Here is a 27,461-nt window from a genome sequence, read left to right on the forward strand (position 1 = left end):
CTTCCTGAACATCTCAGCAGAACCACAGGATGATATTCTTCATGGCTTCAATATCATCTAAATATCATTTAATTTTTCATCATTAACTTTTTTAACTTTGCTTTTACAATTTCTAGACCATAATAATCAAAATTACAAAAAGGTCTTGAAATATTTCATTCTGTTTGATGAATCTATATCAGTGTCACTTTCTGAAATAAGAGACAAAAAAATGTTACTTATTCATAAAATGTTCATCTTTTAAGGTGTACCTTTTTTAAAATCATTGATAATTTTTTTTTTCCATGCCACCACATTAACAGCTGGTTTTGTAATTTTACAGTCATATAATGGACTCTCTAACTTTCACTAGACAAAATTTTCCCAAGAGTTAAAAACAGGATCAACCCTGCAGCGTTTCTGCTGTGGACCTTTAAATGTCAGAAAATGTCAAGTCTGTTAACTGTTTATTGTTTTAAAAGCAGAAATCATCTGTAAAAAAGCTTCTGATTAGCAATAAATGCCTGAAATCCTCTAGTTCAGAATTCAGAGTGTATTTTCTACAGCCTTTCATCAGAGCAACAAAATCACCCACTTAACAGAAAGAGTTTTATATTTTCCTTGGATTTAAATAAATCTTAATCAAATGTGATTTCCTATTTTATTTTATCCAACAAATAATCTTTAAAGAGTTTTTAGTAACAACTTATAGAGTTAATCAAGTCAGGGTTTGACAATGAGTTGTCATAGTTTGGGAAACATCAGAGTGTGTGTGTGTGGGTGTGTGTTGGACCTGCTGATCCGGTTTCTGGTATTTTTTTCTTGTTGTTTTTTGTGTTTCCAGAGAACATGAACCTAAACAGAAACTCACCCGATTGTAAAATTATCTTCGTCTCCTAACTGATTTAACAGTAGACAACACTCACCCTATATAACATGTTCTCTATGAATCCTGTTTAGATTCTGTTTTCTTTAGGTTTTTAGATCTTTTGTATTTCCAGATCTCTCTGTGTTTGTTAGTTTCCTTCTATCAGTTTTTCAGTTCTCTGCTGTTCTGCGTCTCTCTGATTAGACTCATCTGGTTTCCATGTCTCTCTTTCAGTATTTCAGCTCCTTGGTCTCCATTGTTCAGTTCTGGTTTCTTTCATTGTGGTCGTCTCAGTTTCATGTCCTGACATTATTATGTCCAGTTTGGTTCTGGTCCTACAAATCTCACTATATGAATCTATCATTTATTTCAGTTTGAAATAAATCATCCTGTAGTGGCCAGTTAGACTGTTACCTGTCCTATTATCAATTAGTTAAATGATTAAACAGTTTATTTCTAGACTATTATTTCTGAATATTTTATGAGATTTGACTTTAGACTAAAACTCAGCAGTGACTTGAGATCATGTCACTGTTGTTCATAAAGAACAAAGACAAATGTTTTGGAAAATATCTGTGTTCTTTTTCCCACATAGGATGAAAAGTATATCTGGATATCAGAAGCTGAAAAAATTAAATTCAGTTCAAATCAGTCTGTTTATACAGCACCAACATCTGTGTTACAATTTTTACTAATTGATCTAACCATCATTTTAATCTGACATTCTTGTCCAGACTTGATTTGTTTACATTCCACCAGCTGCTCTGATGGAATGGAACCTGGAACAATAAAAACTGGTTTTTCTGGTTGACCGTAGACTAACAGCAGTGAATTTTCAGTTTGTTTTCAGTTTGTCATCAGAAACTGTTTCAGAGAGTTATGAAGAAATCATTTTGATGTTCATGAATATAGGAAGATGGAGCTGTTTGCTGTGGTGTTGTTCCTACTTTACGGTAAGATCTTCCTCACTATATTTAAGTTTATTCAGCTGATGTGCGTTTTCTTTTTTCACAGTCAGTAAAGTAGCTACCAGGTACTTTTAAGCACACAGCAATATTTTAAAACGTAGAACCTTGATGGTAAGCAGGTTATTATAAGCAATGTAATTCTCAGAATCATCATAAATAAAATAAGGCAAATAAAGAATCTCTGTTAATGCATTATTTAGAGACAGCTTAAATCAGTCAACACAGAACTTTGTCTTGGTTCTGAAATAAATAAAGGCTACAGATTGTCAGGTTCTCTCTGCCTCTAATCTCCTCAACTGTTTATACTATTTAAATATACAGAACTGCAGTGAGATGAATTTAACTTGATGAGCTGAAATTCTGAACATGATCCTTTTATTAATTTCAGTCACTGGCGTTTTTTTATTCTGTCACAATGGTGCAATAGGAATGTAAAGAACTGGAAGGAAGTTGTGAAAAGATAAATGTTCAAGATTAAAATTTTATTTATTTTAGCACATTAATTTTAAAACATGTATTTTCTTTATTTGTGCTTCCAGCCTCTCAGATTGCTTTGACTGTAACAGTGGATGTTTATCAGGGGGAACCATCTGTTGTTCTGCCCTGCCAGTACAACCAAGTACTAGAGGAGATTGTTACAGTGAAATGGAGCGGATTGGGTCTTAATCCCAATTTTTAATTGCATTGCATTTAATATTGTAGTTTTAATGCAAATTACAAAAAAAAAAAAAAAAAAAAAAAAAACAGTCACTGTCCACAAAGGTAATGTATGCTTTATTTGAAGCAGAATTGTGCAAGAAAGGTAACTTAATGAAAAAGTATTTAAAGTGTTTCAGTGAACAAAAATTTACACTTCAAATGTTGACCTTTTATTACCTTTCTGTATATGAATTTGATTTAGATTTTTTTAAGTGTTCCTGAAACAAATTTAATGTCAATTAAAATGATATTAATAATTTTACGAACTATATAATATAAATCCTGCTTTTGTTTTTTGCCATTCAATACTGTACTGCATATCAAGGTACTTTAATGTAGGAGACGAACAACAAACAATAACTTCACTCACTGACATTAAGAACATTACTGAAGATTTTCACAATGTTCAAAGACAATTACATTCTAATTTTTAAAGGAGACTCTGGGACTTGTTAACATATTTATCAAACTATCACATTTTCAGACAAAAACAAAACTGCACCATGTCTAAGATCTGACTGGTCTTTATTTTTCTCTGTAGAAAAGTTTCCAACTTGGGCCAAAGTTCTGCTTGTTCTTCTGGTTCTTCTTCCTGTTTCTGGAGGCCTTTTATTTCATTTCCGACATTATTTAATGTGCTGCTTAAATAATTAGAGCTTTACAAAACTGATAATTGATTAATAAACCATGTAACCGTTTTGAGGTGGTTTATTGTTCATGTCTTATATTTATACAGTTGCACTTTAATTAGAACATGTATGTGATATTTTTTGGAATAACCATAGTTTTCTTGTGTGTTTAATGAGTATGTAATCATTATACATTATTTGAGAAAAATAAAAATACAAATAAAAAGCAAATACTTTCATAATTATCCAATGCGGAACAAGTGAGGCGACCTCGAATGGATATCATAATCAAATTCAAACTATTTTTTTGTTTTAGTCTGAGGAAATGTTTAAATGAATCATTTAAAAAATCCCTAAGTAAGGATTTGGCGTTTGTAAATATAGGAAGATGAGGCTGTTTGCTGCGTTTGTGTTCCTCCTGTACGGTAAGTTGTTTTTTTTTTTTTTTTTGCTCCATGCTCATAAATTTATTTAGCCAATCTTTTTTTTTCTTTCTTCATAGTCAGTGAACTATTTTTCATATACATGCTCAGGAATACTTAGAAATGTATATATTTTTTAAAGCAGAAGAATCCATGTCTACTTCTCCAAGTTTATTGTAAGATGTGTCATTCCTAAATAAGTATAAATAAAATATAAAAAATAACGAGTATCTTGATAATAACTACGTCATGCGGAGACGTTGTAGGATTGTGTCCGAAAACGGTTGAACAGCACATCGTATTGAAGTAAAACCTAAATCTCTGCACATAACTTTCGGCATAGAACCGTGGATGTTTTTTAACACTATTTCTCAGTTTTCGGGACTCAACTCCTCGAGTTTTTCCAAAGCTTTGCTCCACCACCACGGTGAGGTTTTATGTTTATGGAATGGTATGCATTCTGTAATTCATTGTCGAAGCGAGGGCGTTTGTAAAAACTAGACTTCACGAACTTTGACGCCTTCCTCGAGAAGGCTGTGTCACTTCTGCCTGGCAACAGCTTAGTAATGACAGCACTCCCGTTAGGGACCGTTAATAAATTTCAAACACAGAGCGAAAACTAAAATAAAAATCGATACCTACCAGGTAATGTGACCAAGTGACTCCAAATCAAAGAGTTCTGTTGATATGCTAAGCCCGTTAGACAAATCAATATTTAACATTTTATAGTGTTTAATAAAATGTTAATATGTTCATAAAAAAATTATTTTTATCTTCACAGGCTTCAAGGTATTGTGATATAGAAACTACAAAACAATGGCTAATTTATTTAAACTAAGGAGACACAACAGTTTATTTGTGAGCTTTTAGTTGATGTCCTATTTGTTATTAATATATTATTGACAAACTATGGGTTTTTCAAGTAACATGAATCAAAGACTTCAATTCAATGCTGAGTTGTGTTTTACAAACAATATGCCTTTACTACATTTTGCTGCACAAAAACCTCAATTTGTCATGATTTGGTGGTGAGGCAGAGGCAGCAAACTCTGGTAGAGATGAATAAGATGGTTTAATGAAAATCAAAAACCAAAGACCAGGCAGCTCCAAGGAACACAGGGCAAATGCTCACAACTGGTGACAACAGGCAAACGGTACAAACACAACAAGGACCCAAGGAACAAAGAACACAGGTGGGGTTAAATACACAGAGGGTAATCAAGGAGACAAGAAACACCTGGGAACAATCAAGGGGAGACAGGACAACACAGAAACTCAAAATAAACACAGAAAAGGAACAGATCCTGACACCATTTGCATTTCAAACATACACTCTAAACATCCCACATCATTCAACACAGTACTAGCACTTTATTTGCATAATAAACATCCCAAATTGTCTTTTCTTGCAGTTTCAAATAATGTCTTATATCAAGGGTGTAACTTTGTGTTGCAAGTTGGTGGGGACGAGGGAGAGGTGTGTGTGGGTGTGGGTGTATGGGTGTGTGTGTGTGTGTGTGTGTGTGTGTGTGCGTGCGCGTGTGTGCGTGTGTGTGGAGAGAGGGGATGGGTGCTGCTGCAACCACAGTTACTGGAAGGCCTTTTCTTTTATTAGTGCAAAGAATAATGCCAAAGCTTAAATGAGAATGCCATACAGTCTTGTCATCATATTAGGTCTGCAAAATGTACAAATATTTTTTCATACAGTTTTATTCACCCAGGTGTTTACATGTGTACTGGACCAACTCTTCTCAAATCATACATGGACAATCACAACATTTAGTTTAATCAAAATATAGCAAATGTGCCAGTATACATTGTTATATGTTTTTACATTACATCATACCACGAGTAATGTAAACCCATGAATACAAGAGTTTATATACGACTCCATACAACTCTTGTTGTATATAATGTTGTACCAAAATTAGGTATTTTGATTCAGTAGGTGACATGACCTGAAATATGTTGAACAAAACGTTTTATGTAAAAATATCAAGATGAAATGGGAGATCAAGTAAAATCTCATAATAACTGGTGCCTCATTTGGCATTGTATTAAGAAAATAATTCCAGCATTGTACAGTATGTCCAATCTAAAATTTGACTCTGGTACGTTAAGGCTCAGTTTATCTTTCTTACACTGTTGTTTACTTTGTTGTTTCTCACATTTCTGGAGGTCTTGCTGCAATGTTAGTTGTGCGGTGCAGCAAACTCTTTGAATTTGGTGTAATGTTTACATTTTTTTAGCAGAATTACACTGGAAGGCAATTAATGAAACAAATTACTAACCAATAAATCTATTCTAAATACTTAAAATTCTACTTATAAATTAACCAAAAAATAAACAAACAAAATAAACCAAATACTATAAATTCTGAGATTTAACTGAAGTCAGAGAAATAGCTCTTACAAGCACACTATTGTAAATGTTGAGAAGAATGTCCGACGTTTCCATCATTTGGCTACATCAATCATAACAGTTGTCTTCTGCTGTTAATCAAATTAATCTGAGATTCAGACTCTCTGTGGTGTTTCCTTCGTGAAACTGCTTGAATACATTGGAAAGGAAGAGAACTTTGAGGCATTAATATTATAGTATAATATTAAATGGCCAAAAGATGCATATTTGACTGAAATTTATTTATACTCTGATTTAAAACCTTTGTGTTTGTCATTTCAGCCTCTCGAGAATCTTTTACAATAAAAGTGGAGGTTCAAGAGGGTGCAGAATCTGTTGTGTTGCCCTGCCAGTACAATCAAGTCTTGGAAGAGGTTGTTACAGTGAAATGGAGCCGCCGTGATCTTAATCCCAGTATCGTCCATCAAAGGCGAGAAGGAGACGACCTGCAATTACAAAACCAGCTTTTCAGTGGAAGAACATCAATGAGATCTGATGCTCTAGACTCTGGTGACTTCAGCCTTACACTGAGAGACTTTCAACCTTCTGACATTGGCAACTACATCTGCAGCATGATTGATGAACATGAAGAAAAAACACTATCAGAAGTTGAACTGCAGCTAAAAGGTCAGCTACCTGAATGCCGGATAGTATCCTGCATGTCTTTCATATGTGTTTATACATATTACTCTCTCCTTTTTTGATACATTTTATAGTTAATTTTAAGCATGAATTTTGAAGGAATGCAACAAACAATGTCCAGGCCTGGAGATTTTATTATCACTATGATCACATTTCTTTTTTTTATTATTAACAATTTTTATTGAGAAGGCACATTACAATACAATTATATAATTGCGCCGAATACATTCACATTGTTACATGCTTCCTCTATTTTCTAAGTTTAAACAAGAGAGAAAGAACGAAAGAAAAGAGAGAAAAAAAAAATAAAAATGGGAGCGGCGGGGCAACCCGAGTTCCGACCAATAATGGACATATCAAGTTAGAGCATAGATCTGAATGACAGCAAGGTTTACGAAAAATCAGACACAACAGGTGATCACATTTCAAAGGGTCTACATACATTAAGCAGATTTTCTGTCCTCTCTGCCTGTAGCCTCCTGAACAATATGGTTTTAATCACCAATAAAGATTTGTAGAGAGACAAACCTAACCAATCTATTTGTAGAAATAATATATTTAATCCTTTTTTTTTTCTTATTCATTCATGACACTGTTTAATTAAGTAGGAATGCAGGGAACTTTAAGGCAGTAATATTATGCTAATAATATAGGATTAAATCGTCCAAAGATTACATGTAAGGTAACTGCAAGTTATCTATTTTTAAGACATTTAAAGCATGTATTTTTCTTTTCCTTCCAGCCTCTCAGGATTCATTGATTAAAAAAGTGGAGGTTCAATGGGCTCAGTCTGTCGTTCTGCCCTGTCAGTACGACCAACCATTAGAAGAAATGGTTACAGTGAAATGGAGCCGCTTGGATCTCAATCTCAGTACTGTCCATCAACGGAGAGAAGGAGACGACCTGGAATCACAAAATCAGCTTTTCAAAGGACGAACATCAATGAGAGCTGATGCTTTTGACTCTGGTGACTTTAGCCTCACTCTGAGTGAACTCCAACTTTCTGACAGTGGAAACTACATCTGCAGCATCATTGACGACGAAGAAAAAGAATTAATACTGTCAGAAGTTCAGTTACATGTCAAAGGTCAGTGGTTTTGCTCAAGAAAAGCATATGGCATCCTGATTGCATTCTGACTGCTTTGATACATTTTATTAAATATAAAATAGACACATTAACAATTATGGAATCAAAACTTCTCTTTGAATCACTTCTAATCATTTTGATTTTCAGGAGTGTGTGAACGTATGTGTGTGTTTAGTAGGTATATGTGCAAATATGTCACCTGGAGGTGCAAAATTGACACACTATCCTGTTGAGGTAGAAATCCTGTTACACTCTGTGCCTAGTAACTGCATTGGACTCTATCAATGCCAGACACTCTGAATACAGCAGTGCTCCTCAACCTGGAGCCCTATTTGTCTTTAAGATGTTAAAATTCATATAGAGAATGAAGAATCACTGCAATGAAGCAATTTGAATGGTAAACTGAACACAACTATCTTGCTGTGTGGCTTTAATTGAATAGAATGTATGTAACTGACTTTGATATTCACTGTTGTTTCACCGTTGTGCATGTGCAGATCCTCTGTATGTCTGTTGCCATATATATTCTTACTTCTGAGTTTTTCTGAAATGGTCCGTTTTCCACAAAAAAAATATTTAAAATTATCGAAAAAACACAGATCATGAGGAATAAAAAAGTATATTGCTTGGCAGATAATCTATCATCTTGTTCAGAGATGTTAACAGGCGTATCATTTCCAGTTATCTTTTGACTCAATCAATCAAATTTTATTTGCATAGCACCTTTCAGTCATAAAACACACAGTCAACAACATTACATTTTGCACATCAGATTATTGATCAATGTTTCATGATTATGTTTCAAAAGCAGCTCTTAACAGCTGAGTTTTTAATCCACATTTAAAGGAAGTCAGTGTTTCAACTGTTTTACAGTTTTCTGGAAGTTTGTTCCAGATTTGTGGTGCATAGATGCTGAATGCTGCTTCTCCATGTTTGGTTCTGGTTCTGGGGATGCAGAGCAGACCAGAACATGAAGACTTGAGGTGTCTGGAAGGTTGATACAACAACATCAGATCTTTAATGTATTGTGGTACTAAACCATTCAGTGATTTATAAACTAACAACAGTATTTTAAAATTTATTCTCTGAGCTACAGGGAGCCAGTGTAGGGACTATAAAACTGGTGTTATGTGCTCTATCTTCCTGGTTTTAGTGAGAACGCGAGCAGCAGCATTCTGGATCAGCTGCATTTGACATGTGAAGATAATCGATACGACTGAAGATAAATGCATGGATGAGTTTCTCTAGATCTGGCTGAGACATTAGTTCTTTAATCCTGGAAATGTTCTTCAGGTGATAGAAGGCCAACTTTGTAACTGTCTTTATGTGGCTCTGGAGGTTAAGGTCAGGGTCCATCACTACTCCCAGGTTTTGGGCCTGATCGCTGATTTTTAGTTGTAATAACTGAAACTGTTCATTGACTCTAGATCGTTCCTCTTTAGGTCCAAAAATAATAACTTCAGTTTTGTTTCTGTTTAGCTGGAAAAAGTCACATGCGATACCCAGTATGTGACTTCTGTCCACTTTGATGAGAAGTTACCTATTGACACAAAGAAATTCCTGTTCTTTATGTAAGATTCAAACCAGCTGAGCACTGGACCGGAGAGTCCAGTCCAACTCTTGATTCAGTAAAATGTCATGATTGGCAGTGTCAAAAGCTGGAACATGGAACTATATGTGAACAGTCCAAAAAGTAAAAATAATACATTTTTGGGAATATGGAGAGTGCTTTCATATCTGCATATATTTTAGACATGAAAGGCTCTGTGTGTTGGTGTAAATTAATGTTTGCGTTTATGTACTAACATTTACTGAATTTGGCTGAGTTCTTTGTACATTTTAGGATTAATATGCTGTTTCTTGTAATGAACAAGAAAATATCTGACCTTATATTAATGAGACTTTTAATCTGACTTTTCTGTATTGGATGGTTGTGAATCAAAGGTGTATAAACTTGATTTTAATTTTTAAAATGCAGCTATTTTGACACAATGTGGTTCTCTAATTAAGTAAATTCTAAATATATGGGGGTTTTTTTCCAGCTAAGTCATTTTAAGGTACTTCATAAAGGAGACATACAAAAACAGCTCTCCAAAGCACAAAGGTTTTGCTCATTTACATTAAAAACACTACTAACAATTTCCCAATGTTCAAAGATTATTCTAATTTTGAACAGTACTATAGAGACAATTTTGCAAAATATCAGACTTCTCAGAAAAATGTGAGTGGATGTTCTGGCCAAGCATGTGTAAAATCTAACTAATATCTTTTCTCCATAGAAATTCCAACTTGGCTCACAGTTCTCCTGGTTCTACTGGGTTTACTGGTTTTTGCTGGGTGTTTTGGCTGCCCTTTATATTGTTGCCGACATAAACTTGGATCAGGTAAGTCTATTTTATAACCACATCTATTTCTAACATGTTGGGGGTTTTGTGAGTTTAACTTTGAAAGCTGGACAATTACAGACAACGAGCTACTAGCTGATGCAGAAAAGTTTACCATGGTTTCATAGGCATCAATGCTGACTATGAATGTTATATGGGTTAGATTTCTGACATGCTGAGTATTTAATGCAATGGTCAGAAACTGAAACCACATTAACCCCAATATACTTTTATGGGTGAATGAGAACAATTTACAGTTTTATAATGGATAGTACTGCTGTATACCACCAACCCTTCCATTCATCTTTCTTGTGTTGTGAAGATAAAAGAAACTATAGCATCCCTCCTTCAATCAACATTTTTCTGATTCATGTGGCATCTTGCAAAAATATTCACAGCCCTTTTAACATTTCATATTTTTCTACTTTATAAACATGAAGTTTTTAATAGTGTTAAATACACCTCAGAGATGTACTCTCAGAAAGTTGGTGTTGCTCATTCTCAATACACCAACACCAACAGGAGATCAGTGGACGGTGCTGGTGGCAGCTCTCTAGTCTAGACAGTTCTGTTATTAGCCATTTGGATGCACAAAGCGTAAATGCTTTGTGCTGTATTCCTCTTGTATTTATAATTTTACATGATTTTCTTTGGTTCAGAGTACTTTAGTATTGCTTCAGTAGCTCATGTAAAATGGTGCTTTGCTGCATTTCTTTTGTTGCCGGCTGTAAAATAATTGTGAAGCTTTTCTTGTTTCTTTCCCTCTTTATGGCTTTATTGTGTCACAAACTTAAGTGCACAGTTAAGAAGTGCTCTTTAATATCACAGTTACAATCTGGGTTACAGTGAGACTAATCTGAGTGCATATAACTATGTAAAGAAACAATAAATTGAAACTTGCGTGTTTAGATCTCACATACACTTGTATGTATGAGATGCTCCTGCTCTGAGAGCTCTTGGTTTTGGCCAAATTTGAGGAATAAGGCATAATGGAACAGACCACTGGGAGGGTGGGATCCACAGAGAGACTCCAAGTAGGCCCACACAGGAGATTCAACTTTTCCTCAAGTAAAAATTATACTTTTGTATTGAGTCTATTTTATGTTGTTATTACTAATATGATTACTATAATGAGGATTTTTTTGCAAGCCAGATTGTTACTATCCCTGTGTACAGTGTGTCATGCACACACTGCGTGAAGCTACAGCATAATCTCTGAAAGTTGACAATAATCTTGTCTTCTCTACATTAAAGGAGATTTTTGTCTCTGCACCACATGGCCAATTGGCTCATCTCATCCCTGTAATTTGATCCATCAAGGACATATAGGTCTTTAGTGTGCAGGGCTAAGTGAAGGTGGTGGAGATCCACAGTGGACTAGTTAGCTCAGTATGAAGACCAGTATTGTCATGATCTGCTTCTCTACAGCCAGTTTTGCTTGTTTACCCTTGGTTTCTGAGACTTTCCTTGATTGCCATCAGCTGTTTTCTATTCTTCTTCTTCTTCTTTGTGATTTTTATTGCCGGGTGGCATCTAACGTTAAGATGTATTATCGCCATCTACTGTGCTGGAGTGTGGACCAGAATATATCCTTTTAATCTAAATTCGTACATATAATCATGTTACCTTCAAAAATTTAATAACTGCTTTATTTATTTTATGTTTAATTAAAACCTTATTAAGTTTTAATGTCTATATCAAATTTCCTAATTTCTTGTTTTAGCTTTTCTCTCTACTTACTGTATATCAAATGTAAAGTTTTATTTAATCCAGTATGTCCAAGGCGCAATCTTGTCATTACTACTTGCTCTTTTCGATTTTCTCCTATTATTTCCATATTCCCTACTTTCTTTTTGTATATGAAATAAATGACGACCTTTAGTACCTTCTTCCCACAATTGTTGCAATAAAATGGCTCTATGCCTGTAAAATACATATTATTGATTATTGACTCTTTAATATTATTTAAGGAACGATTCCTTAAATAATTGGTTTGGAATTGGATCTAACGTACAAGTTCCAGGTTTAAATTAAGTTAATATTTGATTAACTTAGCAAGTATAGGTTCTACAGATGCCTCTAATGATGCCTCCTTTACTGAGTGTTTTGAGAGGATGCCAGTAAATGTACTTTTAATATATTACTTTTTTATTTATACATAATAAAAAGTACGTATTCAAGAACGTATTCAACTCACACCACAGAGATCATTCATTTCATTACCAAGCTGCTGACACTAAAAGCTGCTAAGCGCCCTCACAATCTCCTATCTGCATATGTAACATCTGATATTAACAAAGACCAGACACTAATCCCATTGATGTACTTTCTATTCTCAGAAGGTCTGGCATCCGTATGAAAAATGTACTGTAAGATCCCTGTGCTGAGAACAGGAACATTATAACTAACAATATAAAGAAATGCGTCTTAAGCCTTGTCAAAAGCACTTCCCACAGTTAAAACATCAGCCAATAAGTCACTTAAACTGGCTTTATTAACCACTACATCTTTCTTTCTTTTTTTTTTCAAAAAAGCTGAAAGGAAGTGGCAAAAGTCTGATCTTCAGGTCCAGTATGACATCTGTGAAGAAAGACGTCTAAAAATCAGAATGTTGTGTGAAGTGCATTATTACTTGCCAGTCATCTCAGAAAGTGAAAAGATAATTTCACACAGAGTAAAATATTTCAAGCTATTATTTTAAAGATTTTTTTAGAATGGTTTGCAGGTAACAAAAACAAAAAATTCAGTTTCTCAGAAAATATTAATATCACCATAGATCACATCGTGTTGGTTAACAGCTAGGAGGATTAGCAGTTTTATGCCAACTTATAACTCCAATTCAGATTGGCCAAACTGCACAAAACAACTAAAATATTTATTTCCTTTTCTGTGACTTTTTAATATGTACTTTTCCAGACATGAGTGGCTCAGAAAATATCTGTGTGTTTTGGTGTGTGGTTTATGCATTTTAAACTTTATTTACATTTTCTTTAATTGTTTGATGCAGAAGAGGAATTCCCATGCTATGTATCCAATAGACAATAAGGAATCTGATTTAACCTAATGTACAGAAATGTAATCATATTTTGTAAATTTGTTGTTGATGTGATATAAACAAAAATAATGCATGAACAACATTCAACTTTGTTAATGAACTTAAAGTTTTTTTTGTTGTTTTTTACATAAGCACTCAGATATGTTAAGGTAATTATACACTTAAACCTTTCAGAAAAATATGGACATGTGTGTCTAAGATATAATTGGTTTTTATGTTTTTTCATAAAGTTTCAGCTCGGACCAAAATTCTCCTGGGGGTTCTGGTTGTGCTGGTTGTTCTTTCTGTTTCTGGGGGCCTTTTATTTCATTTTCAACACAAGTTTAAATCAGGTAAGTCTTTTTTATAATATATCATTGCTAGTTTAGTGAAATTTACCCAAATTATTTCTATTTGCTTAAACTTGGTGAGGACAAATTTTAGAGATTTCTTTGTAACTTTACTTCGAACTTTATTTCTTTGATACTGGCCAAATATATGTAAATTATTGTCTTTTATGTTAATATATAAATTAATTTAAGGGAAACTAAGTGTGCTAAATGTTTTCAAAGTTAGCAAAAGTGCTAAACAAAACATTAACCCCACTAATAGTCGAAGTGTGCCCATAACTGGTTGTACTTCCTGAGTAATTCTGCTGGGCTTTTCAGAAAACAGTGTGTATATGTGAGGACCATTTCAGGGTCCAAGATAGAGTCGTTCCTAGAAAAATAAGTTGATAGTCTTGTGCAGGAGATTTAAAATGGAAACTGTTGGGAATAAGTAATTCTGTGTTTTCCTCTATCTCTTTTAGCTAATTGCATGCTTGTATATACACATAAATGCACATGTGCACAAAGTTAAGTTTAAAGGAAATTACACACTAGGGAATGACTTCTTTAGAAAATTGCTTAGATGGAGGCCCACAAAAGGAATCAGAAGCTGTTGTTGGGGTCCATTTTGCTGTGTCAGCCCATGAGGAAAACATGACAACAGACCAGCATGTCGGTCCATTGTCATGTTGGATCAGCATGACACGCTGAGACCCCAAAGGCCAAAACTTACAAACTCTCACTGTTTTTTAATACATTCCAAATGCATAAAAAGTACTAATATGGACCTTCCATAAAGTTTCATAAATCAAAGAAAGGCTTCACAAATCACAGATTTGTTTATATGTATTCTGATATTAGTTCAGAATAATCTAGTCCAAATTTTAAATGTCTGTGTTTGTAGTTTTTAACCCCTTAACCATCGTCCCCTAAATCACTAAAAACAGCTGACAAGGTATACCCAAATTAAAGCAGCTGCTGTTCTTGAACAATTTTGATTGCATGCAAAAGCTTGGTCTCTTTATGAAGATGACAAGTTAAATTTTCTATTTTTGCAGTCAAAAATACTTTAACTGTTAGTAGTTTGTAGCTATTATGTTTGTAACACAAAAGAAATTGAAAATTTTTGCTTCACCCAGATTTTTCATTTTTATTTCTTGTAAATGCACATTGAGTGTTGATGGACTGTATTTATTAATGTATGGACTGGAAAATACAATAAATCTGTAGAATAAAGTATTCTGGACGTGGATTTCAAGACTGATCAAAATAGCACAAAAAATAAATGTCATTTTGACATGATTATTTTTGGGGATGTACAGATGTTGTCTAAGTTGGATTTGGATTGGATTGGACCATTTGGAGTCTCCAAATGCCACAAATCTTTCATTCTAATCTCTTTAATTTTAATTATATTCTTATAATTATATTTCTTTACCATTTAACAATAATTTTGAAGGTACTTCATGGAGACTTACAAACCCCAAAAGATGAGTTTTTACTCATTGATATTAAGAACATAAATTCTAGAGAATTTAACAATGTTCAAAAACAATGTTATTCTAATTTTTATAGGAAATTGACTTTTACAAAATATAAGAGATCTCTTCTGGACATAAGTCTCAAAGCTCAAATTGATCTTTGTCTTTTTTTCATAGAAATTCCAGCTTGGGCCATACTTGTCATGTTTCTCTTGTTTTTTTTCACTGTTGATGTGGGTTTTGTACCTTACTTTCGACAAAAGTACAATTCAGGTAAGTACCTTTTACAGCTGTATTAATGGTAATGTAGGGGCAAAAATACCACTAAGGTTTTGGGGTAATAAACAGGAAAATTTCAGAGAATAATTCCTGGAGAGGACATGAAAAAAGAAGCTCTCTCTTTTTCTTGCTTCTTTCTCGACTTGCCCTGTAGGACTGAACCCCCACAATGTTAAATACAGTTAATATAAGTAATAATTGTAGCTGTTGCATTGTTATGTACTACTGCATAATCTACCTGTTTGCATATTTTTTATATTCAACCAGCAATGTCCACAAAGGTTTTTACATTAATTGTATTGCTTAAAGATACAAGAAACAGATCAAAACAATGTGATGTTTGCATTATATGTGTATAGCCATAGCTAATTTACAACAAGAAAGGTCTTTTGACACCTTTTGATACCAGGTCCTTTGATACCTTCATTTCACATTTTTCTTTAGACATAACTTTGAATATAACTGTGATGGCCTAATAATGCCACTGCCATGAAAATAAATATTATTCTGCATAAAATCCAGAACTTTTAACATAATGAAAGATCTTTTTCGTAGTGAGTGTGTATTTATGACTGAAATACATCATTTTATGCCAGCATAAAGGCCTTCTATTTAACTGACCTTTTTCTTTTTCCATAGAAACATCAACTTGTTGCAAAAGCTGCCTGGTTCTTTGGGCTCTGCTGTTACTGGTGTGTCCTACTGTTCTTGTGAGCCTTTTATTTCATTTCCGACATTCTATATCAGGTAAGTGCTCCTTTATAACAGTATCAAAGCAAATATCTATTATGCTGATGTTTCAGTTTCTGAATGTAAGACACTGAACCCACATTATGATGGGAAGTGGTCCATTTGGAGCAGACCAGAGGAGCTGCTCTAACTGGACCACTTCCCATCATAATGCATAATGCCAGATTTCTACTTTGCATGGAAACTGGTGGAACAATGGGGACAATAAAAAAAACACTGTTACTCTGACCTTAGGTATCACTGTGAGAGACATGATCTATAAAAATCTAGAACTGACAGTTCTCTGCAACAGTGCTCATCAATTTCAAGACTGCACTGTTGTAGTTCATTCATTTTCTTTCTGTGCACCAGAAAGAAAATGTTTACCAGTTTACCAGTTTCAGGACCCGACCACAACTCAGTGTTATTACTTTGAGAAATAATGAGATTTGGTTAAGTATAAAAATAGGCTTTAATGCTGAAAATGATCAAATATTACAAGCCATGCAAGTCAAACAACAGGAACAGAAACAGAGTTACATTCACGTCCAGTACTGACCATCACTCAGCTCACCTTAGGGCTGACACCAAGTGAAGCAGAGATTGTTATTCTTCTCCTCATTCTGTACCCTCCATAAAGGGTAGTGTAATCAGTTTAATTTTGTTTGTGTTTGACTGTTGCCAGTCTTATGTGATATGGTTATGTACGCAGCAGCTGTGTGTGAAAGCAGATAAAATAGGTAGAGGAAAACACAGACAATAACAATTGTGCCAGAGGTTGCACTAGACATTTTTGTTCTCCATCATTTTGACCGAAAGCATTAAAAAAAATTGGTCATGTTCTATTTTTACCTGTCAAATTACAATCATATTAACATATGCGATTTAGCCGCATTTTTGTGCAGTTTAGTTAATATTCACCTAGTTGAACCGTGAATCCAGATCTCATCACACATAAAGGAGATGAACGCATCTTCAGTAACTTTTTCTCCTTGACAAAAACCACTGACTGTGGCCCCAATAACTTATAATAAATTAAATGACTCCACTTATATTACCAGCACTTCAACCGCTGGGATCTGAACACACAGCCTCACAAATTCCTCCTGGTCACATCTGCAGAGAAATCTGCGCTAGTTCATCGGTCAGTTGGATCTGTCTGAACCAAACCTATCAATTGAACTTTTTTTTTACTCTGTGTGGTCCAGGAGTGCGCTTTTATGAGGATTTTTTTGCGTGGTTTCGCTTCCCTGAAACGGACAGATGTTACGTCTGCCACGCTACTGAGCACCGCTCTCCTTCTGGGTGTAGGAGGGTAATGTCTTACAGCTCCATTTGTTGAAACCACAGGATGAGTTAAGTTTAATTCTTCGCAGTGACGGAATGCGCTTCCTAACCCAGACGCTCCAAACCGTCCGGTCCATAACCCTTCAACACGCTGTCAGCTCCCAGTCAGAAAGATGCATTTAGTTCAGTGTCCATGAGAGGGTATCCAGAAATAATTTTTTATTGATTGACTTTAGTTGCCTCTGCGATTAAATCTTTGATTAAAGTCTATAATGTCTGCCCATGTGCACCAATCAGGGGTGTTAATTATAACCTGTCAAATGACCGACGGGCTTCAAATTTTCCGGTCGTTTAAAAAAATAACCGGTCAAATACGGAAAATATTAAGGCGACCTCTGAATTGTACTCACCCATTTCAAATAATTGATCTTTAGTGAAATCAACCAAAATCTCCTCTAAGGGAGAATCAAAAACAAATTTCTGTTCCTTGACAAAACAAATTAAAAATCAATTAAGATGAAGAGCGGATTTGTGTGCACAAACATAAGTAGACTACGGTAACCCGCTAAATTACTTGCCTATCCAAAACTTACCTAGCAACAAGCTGATCCCTATTCTTCACTCTTCTGGAAGGTGAGGTGTTATGCATGTTAAACCAGCAGGTAAGTAAGGTAACCTATGTAGACTCCTGCACCCACAAAGTTTCACAGAAGTGCAAATGGCTTCTGAAAAATATGTACATTTCTATGCACTCGATTCTTGGTTGGGCCTCCTTTTGTATGAATTACTGCATCAATATGCCATAGCACACAAACAATCAGAATGTTGATCTGTGTAGACATAGTGGGAGCCCAGATTGTTTTGATGGCTGTCTTCAGGTCATCTGACCTGTTGGATCTGGTGTCTCACATCTTCCTCTTGACCACCGGTCATAGATCTTCTATGAGGTTAAAGGTCAGGGGAGTTTTCTGGTCAGTCAAGAACAGAAATTATATTGTCATTGAACAGCTGTTGGTTCCTTAGGCAGTGTGGAGAGGAGCCAAGATTTGCTAGAAAATAAAATCAGTATCTCCATACAGATTGTTAGCAGAGGGAGGCTTTAAGTGCTCTAGAATTTCGTAGTAGACGGCTGCACTGACTGTGGACTTGATCAAATCCAGTGGACCAGAACCAACAGATGACATGGCATCTCAAACCATCACTGACTGGAAACTTCACTCTGGACCTCAAGCAACTTAGATTTTGTGCCTTTCCACTTTTCCTCCAGACTCTCACACCTTCATTTCCAACTGAATTGCAGAATTTATTTTCATCTGAAAACAGGACTCTGGACCATTTACACAATAGTTCAGTTCATTTTTTCCTTAACTCAATTAACAAGCCTCTGACATTGTCTCTGGTTCAGGAGTGGGGGATGCAACATTTGTAGCACATGTCTGGTATTCTTCTGTGTCTAGAATTGATTTCATATTGAGTAAAAAGACAATTATGCAAAATAATTTTTTTTCAAAAGATCTTTAGAGATGTTTCCTGGGTATGCATATCTGAAATCTTGTCTTTGTGTTTTTCAATAGAAATCCCATTTCTTTGGATGGGAATTATGACAGTGTGGCTCCTTTTCTTTCAGTCTGGGAAGACTTTATTTCATGTTCAAAAGTACTTGCCATCAGGTAAGTCTCTTTTACCACATATTAATGCTAATGTCTTACATGTTGAGGTTATGATGTTATTTCACATTACGTTCACACTGCGGTCTTAATGCTCAATTCAGATTTTTTTGTGAAACCTGAATTTTTTGTGTGTGGTCGTCCACACTTCCAAATATATATGTCTTGTACGTTACAGTGAACTGCAAATGTCCTAAAAGTGTCCTGTGTATGCAGAAGAGGGTGTAATAATGTCACACATAGAGAACATTTGTTTTCTGATGATTTTGCAGTTGTTGTCTGACCAGAGCCAGCACATTAACAACTTAATCCTCCTTATCATACACCATGGTTGTAGTTTTTCTTCCTGCTTTTGCATATCAGGTCACAGAATAGTGACGTTTGTTGAGTCTGTCAATCAGACTCAGGTCACATTTGAAAAGATCCCATCTGTGTTATTGAGACTGTTATGAAAAGATCCGGTTCACCCTGAGAATGATTGTGACGCCTCCTGATACTGAGACATGGCCTGATACTAAAGAAGCTTCAGAGTTGCTATGTTTTCATAATCATCATTTTGGAATAATAGGTTGGTTATTTAACATAGTTAGTTTTCAATGTTTTTATGGCCACAAAGGAAACTTTTATAATCCTCAATAGGTTTTTGAGTGGATGAGTGTACAAATAATGTGCAAGTCTTTTTCACATTTTGTTTAATTAAAATTACAAAAATAATCCATTTAGAATTTTATATCGCAGCTCAACACAAAGTAATTTGCTACGGTCAAGTGGAAGAAAATTTATATATATATTTTTTTTTTTCCAAAAAAGAAACAGAACCATAAATGATGTTTACAGTTGTAACAAACGTCCACATACACTGAACAAAATACATATTTACATTCTCAATGTCTAAAGTTAAATCAGACCAAAGATTTCTTGTTTTAAGTCAATCAGAGTGACCAAAATTATTTCTATTTGTTAATAGCCACAATAATGAGAGAATCTCTCAGAGATGTCTTTAGTTATTTCTTAAAAATTAAAGGTTTACATACAGAATGATGGTTATCTCTTTAAAGAAAGAGGAAGAACCTGTGATGTCTTTGAAACATGATATGTTAATTGACACATTTGAGTTAATTAGAGTCACACCTGTGGATGTATATTAAGGGCCCCCCTGAAACACACCGCTTTCTTGTTTGACATGACATGAAATTCAAAGTAAATCAGCCAAACATCAGGAACAGAATTGTGCAGTTGCACAAGTCTGGTTCTTCCTTGGTAACAATTTATCAATGCATGAAGGTGCAGCAATGTTCAAACAAGAAAATGCAAGTATTAGCATGATGGGAATCTCCAACCATCATAATGCTCAGGAAGGAGACAGGTTCTGTGTCCCAGAGATGAATGTGCTTTGGTCTAAAATTTGCAGATTGACCCCAGAACAAAAACCAAATGTCTTGTGTATGCAGCTTATGCAGCAGAAGCTTATAAGTGTTGAGAATAGATAATTCTGTGTTTTCCTTCTATTTCTTTTAGCTAGTTGTAAAGCTAAAGCTGAAGGAAATTACATGTTAGGAAACACCCTCAAAGCTAAGTGTTGTGGCCATTTATGCAAAATTTTGTGGGTTGTAATTTCTACCAATTTAGTTTTTTTCTTTGGGTCATTAGTATATTTTTAAGTTAGTGTAGAAACAAGATTGGTAATTAATTTTTATATTTGGAATTGTTTAGATTATGTTGGTAATTGTTAGACCCTCCCATTAATCTGAGTAATTAAGAACACACTGGGCTCTTGGTGCAGGTCTATTGTTTGGTAAAAGTCTGGTGTGTTGACGGGAGGTTTTGTAAATGATTTTTTGACCACTTTTTAGAGCTTTAAACATCAAATTGAGATTATTTTTTTGCTTTCAACTAAGTTGTAAGACACTTTAGTAATTATTTTGTCACTACTTTTGCGAGAAATAAATCACGTATATTTTTGCAAAACAAGCCAATCAGAAGTGCGTGCAAATCAAACCACCTGTTAACACCCACAACCTTTGTTGGAAATTTAGTTTTTTGGAAATAGAAGGCCGTGACACTAAGATTATAAGATATCACACACTAGGGAATGCCCTCTGTACGGCATAGATTAGATAGAGAATAACAAAGAGAATGGAAAATGTTTGTTTGTCATTTTACTTGTTAGCACTTCAAGGTAGCATGTCAGAATGTATCTTGGTATTAAGAAATGGAATTAATAAATTTCAACTCACTGACTCTTCTTCAACCTCATACATCAAAAACTTAGAAGGAGAAAGGATAATTCTTCACATAAGGCATAGTTATTGTCCACAGTGAAACTATTCTGTACCAACATGGGCGCAACGGCAACTCAGTGAGGAAGAAGTTTTTATTCCAAACATAAAAAGCCATAATGCAGTTTGCAAATACACACAGGGACATTTGCAAACTGTTTTGATGAAACTAAAGTAGAACTGTTTGGGCATAATGACCATTGTCATGTTTGGAGGAAAAAGAACTGTGGTGCATTTCATAACATAGATGGCATCATGAGGAAAGAACATTGTTTTAGCATGGCCATCACACAACCTTGATGTCAATCAAATAGAGAATTTGTGGACAAAATCTGAACAGATGTGTGCAGGCAAGGTGGCCACAAACCTGACTCAGATACACCAGTTCTGTCAATCCTAATGGGTCGATTCCTGTAAACTATTATGAGAAGTTTTTGCTAGGAAACCTAACATATTTGTAGCAAGCCACAGGTCTTAAAGGTGACTCTCCCAAATAAAGAAGAGATTCATCAACAATTCTGATAATACAGTGCAACATTTGATATGAACCAATATTTCTGGAAGCTTTTGTAGGGAAACTGTCCAAATTTCAGATGATGTGGTTTTCACTTGATTTGTGCTTTTTGGATCCACATACTTGTGCAAGTCCTCACTCCCTCACATGAACATCATAAAATTTAAGATCAGATACTGTGATTGATGGACCTCTGTATAAGGTAACTAGCTCTTGATTATGAGAAACTAGTTAGGCTACCTCCTCATCGTCACTGCATTAGGTTTTCTTTCTCATTAAAATTTCTGCTATAACAGCTGTTTGTTTGCATGTGGCATATATGTTTGTTTTATGTGGTAGCTCTTAGCTGGTGAGAGAAATAGTAGCCTGTGGTTCCAAAAGGTTCATTTTTGTCATTTCACAAAAGATTTAAAGTAGCATTCAAATGGAAAATGAAATATTTGATTCATTTAGATGTAACTTTTTAGACAAGAAAATTCTGAAATGTTTCAACTTGATTTGGATTGATGTGTGTATGCATATATGTATGTCTGTGTATGTGAGCAAATGACCTGAACACATTTTTCAACAGATTCTGCTCTGTTGAAAAACAAGTTCATCATCATCATCATCATCCTCTCCTTTCTCCAGTCATACAAACATCCCACCTCTGACCCACTGCTTTCCTGTCAAATCTCAGATGTTTCATCTTCCACCTCAGTCATGAACTCTTCTGCTTCCACAAATTTGTCTTCAACCAAATCAGGAGGTGCTGGTACTCCTTTTGCCCCGCCTTCTCACTTTTCTGTATCTAGAAGTCAGAAGAAGCAGTTGGAGAGACTGAATCTGATCAAAGCTGCAGGTTTGGATGGAGTCTGCCGCAAAGTCCTGAAGGCCTGTGTAGAGCAGCTCTATGGGATTCTGTAACATCTTTTCAACATTTGCCTCACAAACAGACCACAGTTTGTGAGACTGAAGGATTGTGTGTCTAACCTGGTGGTCAGTAACACAGGAGCACCACAGGTGACTGTACTCTCACCATTCCTTTTCACAGTCTACACTTTAGACTTCCAGCACAAGTCCGATTTCTGTCATCTACAGAAATACTCCGATGACTCTGCAGTTGTCGGGTGAATCAGAGATGGACAAGCGGCTGAATACAGAGAGCCGCTTTGTGTCACGGTCTGGGAACAATCATCTCGTCCTGAATGTAAACAAAACTAAGTAGATGATTGTTGATTTCAGGAGGAACAGGATTAGATCAAACCCTATTTCCACAATGGGAGAAGAAGTGGAGGTGGTGGAGGAATATAAATACGTCTGTGTTTGATAACAGACTGGACTGGAGACGCAACAAGAGCCTATAGAGCTTATAGATCCTTCCAGATTTGCAGGAAGATGCTACTGATCTTCTATAAGTCTGTTGTTGAGAGCTTCATCTCTTCTGCTGTCATCTGTTGGGGCAGCAGCATCAGAGCCAAAAAGAGCTAAAAAGACTCAACAGCTTGATAAAAAAGGCTGGTTCTGGTTCTGTTCTGGTGACAACGGTGAAACCTCTGGAGATGATCTTGCAAAGAAGGATTTTTCATAGGATCAAGAAAATTAGGGATGATCCTGACCCTCCTCTTCATGAGACTGTCTTGGGAAAACAGAGTGTCTTCAGCCAGAGGCTTCTTCAGATTTGTTGTAACACAGACTGCCATAAGAGATGGCTATTCCTGCCAATAGCCATCATTATCTGTTATAAGTCTTCGAAATAATAAGTTACAAAAACATTTAAATTCCCTCTAAATTATTTTTGAATTTGAATTTTTTTTTTTGCTATTGAACAGTCAGTTCAGGTATTTGATGGAGAAATAGCAGAACCTGAAAAAACAATACTTTCACACAGTCAATGAGAATATTGCTAAAAATTTCACCTTGTTCAAAAAGTATTGTATTCTGATTTTTAAAGGAAACTCTGACATGTGTTAAGTCAAATGTCAAAACTGTTGAACTTTTTAGAAAATATACAAGGTCTGTACTGGCATATATATTTAAGATCTAATTGATCTTTATGGTTTTTCATAGGACGTTCTGCTGGGATGAGAATTTCCCTGATGTTCCTGTTCTTGCTGCCTGTGTTTTTGTTTTTGGTGCTGTTGGTGCTGAGAGTGCTGTCACGGCTGGGTGTTATTTCAGTCCATCCTGATGTATTTTTACGTAAGTCGCTTTTACAATACCATCAATGTGTTAACATATTGATAAATGATAGTTCAAAGAAAAGTTGAAAAACATCCCTATGTCAGACATTAGAATGATTGTGATTTCACAAAGTGAACCATGACCTGATAAGGAGGGGGAGGAGCTTCACAGATTCAAAAACAAATATTGTGAAACAATGTTTTCACACGACAGGAAGACCAATATTAGTAGATACTAGATTTTCTGCCATTTTCAGTATAGCATCTTTGCTTCTGTCAAACTGACCCAGAGCAGCTGTGGCTACAATCTAGTAGTTTACCATCGTCAGTGATAAACTAAAGATTACCACATTCACATCCACAAATGTTTACCACTGAGGATGGGAAGCTACTAGACTGTAACCACAGCTGTCCGTCCATGAATGTCTAAGTAGAAAGGAATGACTAATTCCAATGTAAAGTGTCTCTGAGTGTCCTATTAAAGTTCTGTATAAGTCTGATGTAATTTTCTTTCATTCCATAGAATTTCCAACTTGGGCCAGAATTTTCCTAATTCTGTTGGTTCTGCTGTTTCTTACTATTGAAGTGGGCCTTTTGATTCGTTTTCGACAACAGTTTACATCAAGTAAGTCCCTTTAACAACTGTATCAATGCTAATGTCTTAACGTCCTGATGTTTTTGTTTTTTTTTCCTTAAAGACTGACCATTTCAGAAACCAAACTACTGCCTGGTACATAAAAGTAAAGAAAACTTCTGATTTGCTTTGGTTTCATGGTTGTCAAATCATAATTATGGGTTGGATTTCATCGTTTTTATGGTAATCAATTGAGGCCACATCAACACCAATATACCATTGTGAGTTGTGAGAATGCAAATGCAACCGTTGCAATGCCATTAGGCATTTGCAGATGGAATCCCAGAAGATTTGATCCAAGTTATATAGTATAAAAGACAGTAAAAGACAGTTATCCCTGATGTTGATCAAATGTTTCTAAACTTTTGAATTTGGAGAAAGTTACAAAAAAATGTTAAATGTTCTTGCCAAGTTTTCTGGCATTTGCCAAATAGAAATAGTATTCATAATTTTAAGGAAACTAAAATATAAAACTTTTGGTCTGATTTAACTTCAGACGGTGAGGGGGAAAAAGAAAAAATCCTGTGTGTGTAAATTTTGAGTTTTCAACTGTGCAGATGGTCTATGCACAGTTTCTTTTTCAGGCAGCAATTTGATTTCTGATAAGCACAGCATTGTTTGGTCATATGCCATTCAGGGATATTTGAGATCAATAACTCTTTCACAAGGGTAACTTGACAAAGAAACAAAGCAGCACATATCATAGTGGACAAGACAAATGGATAATAATATAAAAAACATAAAAAGACAGTATATCAGTGCATTCCAGTATTCCTTTCCAGCAGCCACCCAGTCACTGAATAGATGCTTACACCAGATAAATGTGTGGATGTGCCACAACTTTCTCCAACTGAACAGAAACAAAACTGAAGTTATTATCTTAGGACTTAAAGAGAATCAATCTAGAGTCGATGCACAGCTTCAGTTATTACAACTAGAAACTAGAGATCAGGCTGAAATCTGGGAGTAGTAATCTGAAGATTCAGAGCCACATAAAGACAGTTACAAAGTCGGCCTTCTCACACCTGAAGAACATTTCCAGAATTAGAGGACTAATGTCTCAGCCAGATCTAGAGATACTCATCCATGCGTTTATCTTCAGGCGTAAAAATTATTGCAACAGTGTCTTTACAGTTCTGCCTAAAAAAATTAATTGAAACGCTGTAGCTGGTGTTCTGACCAGGAAGATTTCTAGGACTACATAATTTGGAGGCAGAGATGAAGGATAAAAGTCTAGAATTGAGCCTCAATAAACTTGCAAAAACATTGAACATTTTTCATAGCAAATCTCTGTGAGGTTTTTGTGTTTCCACAGATCGACCACGACGTCCAGAGACCGTTCAGTCAGAAGAAACTATAGCTCTAAGGTAGACCCAAAGAGATGGGAAACGGTACCTTGTTGTCGACTGTGGAGGTAAAAGTTACACACATTATTTAAATGTTTAGTGAGAGACGAGTTTTAAAAATATGTTTATTCACAATAAACATGTTGAAGTGATGTTGAGCTTAACGGTGGATCAGCTGGTTTTTCTGCTGCCTAACATCCCTTACAAAAAAATCACGTGAATTACACATTTCCACGTGATTCACACATTTCCACGTGATCACATGAAAATCACATGTTTTTACATGTGATTTTACCACGAAACGTTCCAAAATCACACGTATTCATGTGCTTTCACATGTGATTCACATCATTCACATGTGAAATTTGTGTGAGCCACATGTAATTTTCATGGGATTTTTTTGTAAGGGATTGCTAGAGACGAACTTTAAAACGTTTTGTGTTCAAACACTAAGAGAACCAAAACACATGCAATGATGTGATCTTATTGATTAATGTTTGCTGGATGAGCAATAAGTTTTATTGTGATATTAATTCTTTAATCAGTTTTATTCTCTTCCTGTTAGTCAAAAGATAAACATATCAGCTTCACCGTTCATGAAGTCCTGGAAGGAGGATCCCTGAAGAAGCTGCAAATCTAAAATTTAAGTGGGAGGAAAAACTGTGGAGAAAAACTTCAAACAGTCCCTGATAGAAATCTTCTGTGATGGTGTCTGGGATGAATATGAGGAAAACTTCCCCAATCAGGTTCAGGAGATGATGTATGATTTTACTCATCTCTAACATTTCAATGAAGATGTTCAGATCAGTTGCCTGGGTAACCTGGTCATGTTGGCTGAGAAACAGAAAAAGAAACAGAAAGAGATTGAAACGTGGAAGGAGCTTCCTGGGATGATGGATCCATCAGAATCTTCAGAGATACTGAAAACTTTCTATGATGAGCATCTGCAGGGAATAACTAAGAAACTCAGGAAAAAATTAGACAAAAATCTCAACATTGGTAATATTGTGTTAGTGGGAGGTTTGGCTGAGAGCCAGATTCTACGTCAGCACATCACTGATCAGTTTGGACCTCAGTATAAAGTCCTGTGTCCTCTTAGACCCCAGGAAGCGATCCTGAAAGGAGCCGTGGAGTTGGGGAGAAACCCAAAGTTGGTGGAGTCTTCTATTTATTAAATATCTTCCGGTCTGAATCCACCTTTGCCTCCTCTTCTTTAATTTGGGAAATATATATGTACATAGAGGTTTGTGTTTCAGTGGTCTAACTGGATCACAGCTGAGCTCCAGCACTTAGACAATGTTGCAATTAATTTTTGTTTTGAATAATTCAGAGAATATGTACAGTTGTTTTATTGTTCACAGATTGAATTAACAATAAAAGTAAATTTTGTTCTAAGCTGGTTTTCCTGTCACTTTTCTGTTTTGTGGTTTTGAATCAGAGGCAAAAATGAATCTGAAAAAACAAAACGGATCCTCACTCTACAGTCACTTTTTTCTTTTGATGCTTATTTTTATGTTTTCTTCCATTTGCTTGTAAATTTGCTGCTGAATTTTCCCACTTAAGGACAAATAAAGGAGAATTATTTTATAAATCTGCTCACATGTCCTGCAGGTAACAGCTGAAGTAATTCATTTAGTTACTA

At 35.3% G+C, this 27,461-nt stretch overlaps 2 protein-coding genes across 7 annotated transcripts in view; both read left to right on the top strand.

The window, feature by feature from the left end:
• The window catches only part of LOC122839734, a 155,605-nt gene that overhangs the window by 113,669 nt on the left and 14,475 nt on the right, over nucleotides 1–27,461 (top strand). The window lies entirely within an intron of this gene.
• On the top strand, nucleotides 1,667–27,214 carry LOC122839737. Of its 4 annotated transcripts, none has more exons than XM_044131653.1 (13): nucleotides 1,667–1,800; nucleotides 2,355–3,568; nucleotides 6,248–6,592; nucleotides 7,350–7,694; nucleotides 9,974–10,078; nucleotides 13,364–13,465; nucleotides 15,100–15,195; nucleotides 15,841–15,948; nucleotides 18,792–18,887; nucleotides 23,727–23,858; nucleotides 24,363–24,464; nucleotides 25,789–25,887; nucleotides 26,385–27,214. In XM_044131653.1, the coding sequence occupies exons 2-12, from the start codon at nucleotides 3,532–3,534 to the stop codon at nucleotides 25,842–25,844; spliced, it is 1,524 nt and encodes a 507-aa protein (XP_043987588.1). In that variant the 5' UTR covers nucleotides 1,667–1,800; nucleotides 2,355–3,531; the 3' UTR covers nucleotides 25,845–25,887; nucleotides 26,385–27,214. The 4 variants fall into 4 exon arrangements, with proteins under 4 accessions (XP_043987588.1, XP_043987586.1, XP_043987590.1 ...); XM_044131651.1 differs by having other exon boundaries at nucleotides 2,355–2,577; XM_044131655.1 differs by lacking the exon at nucleotides 2,355–3,568 and having other exon boundaries at nucleotides 1,688–1,800.

The sequence above is a fragment of the Gambusia affinis genome, linkage group LG11, assembly GCF_019740435.1.
Source record: "Gambusia affinis linkage group LG11, SWU_Gaff_1.0, whole genome shotgun sequence".
Classification (NCBI taxonomy): domain Eukaryota; kingdom Metazoa; phylum Chordata; class Actinopteri; order Cyprinodontiformes; family Poeciliidae; genus Gambusia; species Gambusia affinis.

Excerpts from the sequence above, each read along its gene's own strand:
- LOC122839737 (XM_044131651.1), top strand. The coding sequence starts at position 2,523 with ATGCAAATTACAAAAAAAAAAAAAAAAAAAAAAAAAACAGTCACTGTC. Across the intron at positions 2,578-6,247 it reads AACAGTCACTGTCCACAAAG|CCTCTCGAGAATCTTTTACA; the intron begins GTAATGTATGCT and ends TTGTCATTTCAG. Across the intron at positions 15,196-15,840 it reads TCGACAAAAGTACAATTCAG|AAACATCAACTTGTTGCAAA; the intron begins GTAAGTACCTTT and ends CTTTTTCCATAG.